This window comes from Belonocnema kinseyi, chromosome 3, assembly GCF_010883055.1.
Source record: "Belonocnema kinseyi isolate 2016_QV_RU_SX_M_011 chromosome 3, B_treatae_v1, whole genome shotgun sequence".
Classification (NCBI taxonomy): Eukaryota; Metazoa; Arthropoda; class Insecta; order Hymenoptera; family Cynipidae; genus Belonocnema; species Belonocnema kinseyi.
In genome coordinates this window covers 68,341,024-68,350,435 of record NC_046659.1, presented here as the reverse complement: position 1 = coordinate 68,350,435, position 9,412 = coordinate 68,341,024, and the positions used below count along the sequence as shown (strand labels likewise).

General features: G+C 28.1%; 1 protein-coding gene across 2 annotated transcripts in view; it reads right to left on the bottom strand.

Annotated features, from left to right (window-relative positions):
* LOC117170212 (elongation of very long chain fatty acids protein AAEL008004) overlaps positions 1 to 9,412 on the bottom strand; it is a 12,957-nt gene extending 3,545 nt beyond the window's left edge. Inside the window, exons 1-5 of one of the 2 annotated variants that reach the window (XM_033356825.1) lie at positions 9,286 to 9,412; positions 8,809 to 8,917; positions 3,850 to 4,040; positions 3,679 to 3,765; positions 3,539 to 3,595 (exon numbers count right to left, since the gene is read on the bottom strand). In XM_033356825.1, coding sequence (XP_033212716.1) covers positions 3,539 to 3,595; positions 3,679 to 3,765; positions 3,850 to 4,040; positions 8,809 to 8,869 — 396 coding nt within the window. In that variant the 5' untranslated portion in view covers positions 8,870 to 8,917; positions 9,286 to 9,412. The other variant, XM_033356826.1, reaches the window with a different exon arrangement.

Genomic DNA, 9,412 nt, shown 5'->3' with positions numbered 1-9,412 from the left:
AATTGTATTTATCATGATTATTTTTGTATTTGTTTCTTATTTTGCTTTAAATTGTATTCTAAGCTGCTCTGAAACATGCATCATTTCAATAAATGTATATCACTACAATTCATAATATGCATAAAAATTGAATCATACTAATTTTTATTTCCCTGTTTTTATAATTTTTTATTTTTAATGTTTTTTACGATTGAATAAAAACTACTGCGCATCTGCACAGGGTCTAATACAGGAACCTATGCAGGGTCCTATATAGGAGCCTATGTCCTCTTTCGTCTTTTCTGCGCTTTTTCCAAAAAGTTCATTTTTGCATTTTTTATCTTATGTTTGACGATTAAAAGAAGATCTTCTCGACCAGTCAAAAAATGATTAATAATAAATTTATAGATCTTTTTAGGCGAACAACTTTTGTCTAGTAATTTAAGTTCGTATCTTGTGTCGTTTTTTCAAACAAATTTAATATTTTTATTTTGAATGATATTTTTTACGAATAAAGCAAAACCTACGTGTCCTATTAAAAATTATAGCTCTTTTTGGATGAACAACTTTTGTCTCATTTGTTTTCGTAGCTTATATCGAAAAGTGATTCATTATAAATTTGTAGTTCTTCCCAGGGCGCGGAATTTGAGCTTTCTTATTTTTTTCGCATCTTGCATAGTTCGACTAAAAAATGGAATTTTTGAATTTTTCATTATTTTTGATACGATCAAATTTGGAATGTGCAACTTTTCGACCAAATTAAAAAAGTTGATATCGTAGTCCTGTAGGGATTTCAAAAAGCAAGGTTTTTCGTCTCCCGGTTTTTTTTTCATATCATGCGTCGTTTGGCTCAAAATGTTCATTTCAGTTTGTTTTTTTGGATTTTGAAAATGCTCTAACTCTGATAATTTTCTTTTTATAGAAAAAAGTCATGGGGATAAATTGTTTGAGTTTCTGAGTACTATGAACAACCGTACATACAATTTTTAAATCTTGTAAGAATGTTGTTTCAAAAATTTTTGGTACGATCAAATTTGGAATTTTTAACTTTTCGACCAAATTAAAAAAATTGTTATCGTAATCTTGTAGGGCTTTTAAAAAGTAACTTTTTTTTCTCTTGACTTTTTTTCGTATCATGCGTTGTTTGGCTTAAAATGTTCATTTTAATTTGTTTTTTTGAATTTTGAAAATGCTCTAACTGGTAATTTTTGATTTTCCAAAAAAAGTCATGGAGATAAATTGTTCATATTTTTGAATACTATAAATAACCGTACAGAGAATTTCGGAATTTTTAAAAAAGTGGTCTCAAAAGTATTCAAAATGTGCCCACTTTTTGAATTTTTATCCAAAATGGCTGGCTAACGAACTTGACCTTTAGTTTAGGACACTCAACGAGCGTGCCAAAGGGCAATCTAATAGATTAATTTTTTCGAAAGTAATCGTGTTCACAGACAGACAAACATACAGACACATTCGTAAAAACCTGTTTTTTCAGATTTCAGAGGGTCTCAAAACGTGGACATTTGACAAAAACTGGGGGTGGGGGGGGGCAAATTTTACACAAATCTAATACCTTCTCTGAGGAGAATGTAAAAAATTAATTACTTTAATGCGTTACACGTAAATATTAACCAGTTTACTAATGGAGGCGAAATCAACGTTGTGTGGCAAAACTGATACGTAATTTCATGACTGAGCTGAAAAAAATAATTAACAATACAAATAGTAACAAGAGTAAAACTTTAAAAAATCCAGGAATAAAATGATCGGCCTCTCTTGATTAGATCCATTATTGTAAAACAAATATGGATTTGTTGTACATGTTATCGATGAATGCTCTTAAAAAGTTACCATAAAACGTGATAATTAACTAAGCTCTAAAGCAAATCTAGAAGTAAATAAAAAATGTTTAATTTCAAGTTTAAACGTTTTTTCCGTTATTAATGTAAGATGTCTAATAGCTATTGCAAGATAACTCAAAAACAATATCTAAAACAATCCTTTCAAAAAAATTATTTGCCTTAGATTTTTGAATAAAAAAATTTAAACTTAATTCTATCACTGAATGGCGTATAAAGGACGTTAAAAATTATTTACGAAGAGAAAGAAAAATATATATTATATGCAACGTGCCCCCCCCCCCCCGTCAGGGGATACCAAGTTTTATCAAAATCCATTGGGTTTTTCAGGAGTTATTCAAATAATTTTTGCGGAAATAAAATTACAATATTGCATGAGCGAGAAGAAAAAAATTAATTAATAATTAAAATAGTGACCAGCCTGAAATTGAAAGAAGTATACATTTCCATTTATAAAAAAGCTTTGAAATCAAAAACGTTTAAAACTGAACGATATCAAATCTATAAATAAATACAATTTTTTAAAATTTCAATTTGAACGTTTTTTCGATTATTAAATTATATTGTCTATTAGAGAATACAAGAAAACTGAAAAACCATATCTAAAAAAATCAATTTAAACAAATTATTAGACGCAGGTTTTTGAACATATCTATTGAAACTCAATTTTACCTTTGAATGATGTATAAACGTCGTTAAAAATAATTTATGAAGAGATATAAATAGAAAAAAAATATTATACGTAATATGGTCCTCTAAAAATGTGATTTTTGAATTTTGCAAACTCTACCCCTATATTTCTTCCTTTTGATATAAAAATACTCTCATAAATTTTATTTTCTGTGAAGATAATAAAGGGCTAAGAGTAGGAAAATTTGCAAGCGACCTTAATCAATAAGCTCACATCTTTTTGAATTAAAAGACAGGTAAAAACGAACATTTAAAATACTATAATAAACCTTCTAAACTATAACAACTATTTATTTTCGGGGTATTTCTAAATTCAAATTTTTGTTTGGCCACTCGGTATCAATATTTTTTAATTAGCCTTCACGGAGAATATTCTTCTTATATTGTAGAAGAAATCCTGGGCAAATGATTTACATTAATGATTTACATATTTTCGTATTCTAAGCTCGATAATATCTCTAAAAAAATGTTCTTTTATTTCATAAAATTGAAGACTTATTTATCAATATAAAAAAATACTTTTTTGGAATAAAAGAATTTTGTAGCCTTAAATTTGTTTTTGAAAAAAATTGAAAAATAAGGAAATTTATGTTTAGATCTAAAACGGCATAGCAGATGCTTTAAGCAATTTTTTCAAATAAAATAAAATGTAAGACAATGTTTTCTAGCAAATGTAAGAAATTTAGGAGGACGTGTTTACAAAATTAAAAATCACACTTATTTTTGGCACCCTAATACACACTTAAATATTTATTTTAGAGTATATATTGATTTATAACTTTGAGGCATTGAAAAATGGAGTATTTTTTAAGATAAGTTATTCAGTTACTATAGTCTGGGAATTTGTTATGAAATAATTCCTTGATTTGTTACAAATCTTGCAAGTCTTTCAAAACTATTGACACAAATGAAGAGGGCAATAATTCATAATTTTTAAACACCTTTCACAATGAAAAAATTACTATTTTTTGATCTCGAAATAATTTTATATAATACAACTTTCTGCTTACCGTATCTAGAAGCTCGATGATTTTAGCAAAGAAGTACCACCAAGCACCAGAGGAAAGCTGCAATGTGTTAATATAATTTAAATGACAGAAAAAGATAACTAAAATAGAAATTGAAAATTCTAGAATTTTATTTAACTTACAAGAGTCTGCATTTCTCTGTCTGGTTGTGCCCCATTTTTGTTGCAACTGTTACTGAAGATGTATTGGAAGAAGTTAAAATTTAGTACCTGAAAATAATAGCAGAAATTTTTAATAAAACATTTGAAAAAATTATTTTATTATTGAAAAAATGTATATTTTTATAATCTTACCGTGGATGCAAGGTAAACGCTGAAAATCACTTGAAATCCATTGTAAGCAATCATAAGATTTTTCAACTCAAAAGCTGGCCTATTTTCCATCATCCTTGGTCCTATCTTCAAGACAAAGAGAAGATAAACTGCCAAAATCAAAACCACCGGTGCTGGAGATCCCATGAGAAGCCATGAATCCACCATTGGATCTTTAAAAAAAATTGTAGCACTTATTACATTATATTATAGAAAATATTTTAATTATTCTAATGAACCTTCTTAAATTTCAGTTTTCAAGTTCATTTTGTATTGTCCTTTAATGTACTTCGATTTGCGTATCATTTTTTGAATTTTTTCGTTTGTAATTACATTTGTCAATTTTTTAATTATACAATTTTAAATGTTTCAATTTAATAAAATTAATATTATAAAATTCATTATTTAAATTTTTTCTTTGTAGATGAAAGACGCAAGCATGATAATGCACAAAGTGAAAGACGCTAAACAAAATCTAATACCCTATGTATGTAGTTTAAGGACGCAATAAAATTTGCAATTAGTCCCACTAACAGGTAAAACTGCAAAATCGAGGACATTGTTACATTTTCTTTACAATTCATAAAATGCGAGTCCCACTTCCATCAGCATCAATAATCGTTTATCAGTTAATAACCTACGGTTTGTAGCAAAGCACTTTGCTACTTTCTTCAAATCTATGGGTTTTGTGATTTACATACTTTCCCATAATTCATCGTTTATGTGCGTTATAAAATGCGTTCCTATTTCGTAAAGCACATTTCATTTGACATTCCATTCTCTGAAATTGTTGCAACATATTTTTGAGTAAATTCGTATTCTGATAATTATTATATCTACACGCAAAAAACAATTTAGCTGAATCAACAAAATTTCTGTTGGTTCAACCATAGAATATGGTTATTACATGGACAACAAAATATTCAGTTGACCTAAATAAATTGTGTAGTTTTTTGAACAAAATATTTTGATAGGTGGAGTATTTCATTGATTCAACCAAAAAATTTGGTTGAATTAATCGAGTAATTTCTTGAATCAACCAAAATCTGTTTGATTAAACCAACTTTTCATGCACTTACAATAAAACAGTCTTTTTGATTCTAGAAATCTGTTTTTCTATGAGTTTTTATGTGAATTATCTCATCAACTATAAACTACTTATTAAACTTTTTCCCTTCATTAAGAATAAATAAAGAATATTACGAATTTTAAGCAACATAAAAAGGAATGTAGTAATTGCGTGCTTTTGGAAATGTCATGTTTTTTGTAACACATTTTTTCGTTATCAGCACTCCTACTCGAGGTTACGCTCATTGTCACACAAATTGTTATCTTTCTACTTTTCATTATGGTCTTCCTCAACATATCACAGTATAGACATTGAATAAAGGAAGGCCGTTTATTTATCTACTTATAAATGTAGCAATATACTTTGAAACAATATTTTCAATTTAATGTTATTTCTTTTTTAAATATTTTATACTTTGTATCTACAAAAGAATTTTATTAATTAAGAGCGACATATATTAGGAATTGAAAAGAGAGACAACCTAAAAAACTTACAAATTTAAAAAATAGTAAGTCAAACATTTTTTGTGATTGAACAGTTTTAAATAAAGTGCCTAGTTGTCTTTTTTTATGTGAATAGAACATTCTCCTTGGCACAATTTCAAGCACTCAGAATTTAAAATATTAAATTTGCAAGTTTTCGAATTCAAAGAATTTTTAAATATCAATTGCAACCATTAACAAATTACAAATTGAAAGTTTGAATTTACGATTATTGAAATAGTTGCAATTGATACTTGAAATTTCTTCAAGTTTTAAAAAATTCTAAATATCAATTACAATGATTTGAACAATTATCACTCTTTACAATTACTCTTAAAAGAGTTTTAAAATCTAGTAAATGACCCAAAAAATTCTTTCACTGTTATTTTTCTTTGTATTTTTTAGGATTGTTTTATAGAGAACAGATTTTCGGATTCTTTGACATGTAAAATGCTTGTTCCCATAGTTCATACGGTTATTAAAGCATAGATTCAAAGGATATAAAAATTAGGCTTAAAATGCCTATTAGAAATTTATTTAAACAACTATTATTTTTGAGCTTGAAAAGATTCTATCGATTTCTTGTAATTTTGGTTGCTGAAATTCTCAATACAACTTTAAATTTTGATCATTTGAACATTCTTCAATTAAAACTTTCGAATTCACTTCAAACAGTAACAATTTTTAAGTTTAAAATTTTCATATTGGAAGATAGCATTTTTCAATTTCAGAAAATTTTAGATGTGTACAATATTGAGGAGTCGTATTCTTTAACCGCCTGTACAAGATTTTTTCGCTAAACGGTGTGGGCTCCTGGAGACTTTTCAAACACGTTTTGAATTTTAATTTTCTTGACAAAAAAGTTTGAGTTTTTTACGCTTTCGAAGTAAACTATAAACCCCCGTTTCTAAACAAAATTTCTTTGCTTTTTTTCACTTCAACCCCTCAGGATTCAGCTAACTTTGGAATTTTTCGATGAAATTGAAAAAACCTTCTTTATGATGTTCTGCAATTGTTAAAGTAAATAATATCTGACCATTTTTATTTGTGAAAAAGTGATTATTTTTGACATAAGACATTGCATAAATCATGCATACTTTTTCCCAAGCTCATGAGGAGTCGAGCGTACACGTGGAAATGTAACTCGCTCAAGACGAAATATTAGTTATTGTTCGGAATTTATTTAACTATATTGTTGATTTAAAATCATATTTTATTAAATCATTTTTGACAGATAGGACATAGTATTTAAAAGAAACAGTAGAACAAATAAACTATAAGCAATATAATGTTGTGTATTGTATTGTTTGTCTGGTCTTGATGTTTGTAAATTTACTAATGAATCTTAGGTTATTGTTCAATTATACCGTCAGTTCCGAATACTAATAGTATGTTTTTCTACACAATTTTACGACTGGAAGATGCTTGTTGTTCAATATTCGCTTTACTTCCCATGAGGTTGAATATGTGAATGCATGATACATGCAATATCTCAGGTGAAAAAATTATAACTTTTGTTTAAACAAAAACGTTAATTATTAACTCTTACTACTCGTAGGACATAACGTAAAATCTCTTTTGCAAATTTCATAAAAATATTCTAAGAATTGCTTGAATTATGGCGAGTTGAAGTCAAGCAAGACAGAAAAATGGTTGAAAAAGAACAAGGTCCAGTGGTCAACTCCGTTCAGCGAAAAAAAATTTATTGGTGGTTAGAGAATTTGGCACTTCAATTGGCACATTTTAATCGATTGAAGCCGTTGACTTCAAGGCCTAAAATGCTGTGTAATCTGACACAGTTTGTGTAGTCCAGATTAAAAAGTTTATGGTTCGAAATCAAAAAGTGTACAGTGGCAAATTAAATTTATTTTCTGATCGAAATTTATAATTTGCTATTTCGCAAGCTTCACATTCTTTCTTCGCTTTTTAATTCTACTGCTTTTGAATTTCTAGAAAAACATTTTTTGATTTAAATATTAACTATTAGATTTTTCGATGTGAATACAATTTTTTGGTTGAAAATGTAAATACTAAGTTAATCTAGTAGAACTAATTTGTTAAAACTTTCTTGTTCGTGTTGAACATTTATAATTTAAGTTTAAAGTTAATTTATTCGATTTAAAGTGAATATATTTATTTTGTTAATTCGTCGTCTCTTTTGGTTCAATAGAACTGTTTTCAAATTTAAATAAAAAATTTTGTTGGTTAAAATATCGAATATTATATTTCTCATAGAGAATATATTTTTTTTGTTTTAAAATTAAAATCTTGTTAAAAATTTTAATAGTTATGGTAAAATTCGCCTCTTTGTTCATAAATGAAATATTTATATTTTAATTCACATTTTAGTTGAATTTAAATATTTTTGGTTTAAAATAAAAATATGTTTTCGATGAAACATCAACTGCTCTATTTCTCTCCGAGAATTATTCGTCTTTTTTGGTTAAAACTTAGTTTTTTTGTTGAATTCAATTCATTTATGGGTTAAACAATAATAATGTGTAATAATGTGATTTGAAAACAAATAATCTTTTGTATAACTGCAAAAAATATTTTGAAAGAGTTAGGAATTATTTGTAAATACAAAAGAATGTAGTTACAAAAAGAGAGGGATATACTCATCAATGAAAATTCGACACATTTCGGGAATTGAAAGAACGAGAAAAAAGTTTAGAAGGGGAAAAGGAGCGAGCGATTCTTTTACTAATGAGGAATGTCAATGGTTCTTTCGTGACGTTGGTCCGGAAAAAGATGGTACCTACAGATACCGTGGCACTCGAAACTGCTCGAAACGAGGCCGGCATTCAACCTTTTATGGGCGGTCAAGAGTATTCGTAAAATAGCCGTTTGTCTTGGCATGCTCCTAAATCATTATGTATCTACGAGAAATCATAAGTGGACTCTTCTAGTCCAGGAAGTGTTGGAAGTGTTAAAGGAGCATCAATTGCAAAGAAACTACTTGTCACATTCTTACACTTTCTTTCACACTTCCTAATTTGCCAGTCAAATATTTCTCAAAAGGAAATGTTCTTTAGGCTCGTTCACTCATTCTATTTTACAAATTCAAATTCCTGCGTAAATCAAAATGATTTACAAGTGATATTTCACTATTTAAAATCTGAATTTTAAATACAATGCGAAGGACTCAAATTCTAGGAACGATTTAAATGGGAGCTACTTAAATCGGATTCCCAGAGTAATTCCTATAAAATTGTTACAGGATTTTTTAAATTTGACACTGTCTATATGTACCGAAAACGTCCGGCTATTCGCACGGAATTTTTCTTACACGTAGCCACTGCCTCATTTAAAGTGTTAATTTTTTATTTTTGAAGGTTTTTTTCGAGAATAAAGATATATTGGCTAAACATTATTGAAAACAAGGTTTACCTTTATTTTTCTCCAAGATTTCATTGTAATTGCTCACGACGAGTCCTATTATGTTCGCCATTTTTGGGAACTGCTAGAAATCGAGGCCCAATTCAGAAAGATCAGTCAGCTAAAACAATTTTTCTTATTTTAAATATTCGGATGACACGTTTTTTTGAAAATACGAGAGCTCCCAAAATTTGAAATAAATATCTGATAATTTTCGTATTTGATGTGACAAGAATTAAATTAATTTGAAAAAAGATTTGTTCCTTTACACAATTATTATCATAAATATTTTGCTCATATAATGACAAAAATAAAAAATGCTAAATAATTACCAATTGTATAATAAAATGAAAACCTATTTTTGCACTAAATGTTCAGAATAATTTCTTTGGCACTGTTCCATTGTTAATTCGATTTTCAAATAAAGCACTTTCGTTCTTTTTCACAGAGATGTAATTAATTCAAAGAAAAACCGGTGTGGAAACTCACGTCGATGAATGTCCCTCGAAGAAAAGTCGATCTGAGTAAAACAATGAAAATTATTTTCGAAGGGGAAGGGGAGAGAAATTCTCTCCCGATCACTCAGAAAAGTCCGGCCGAGTATTCGAACCAGGTT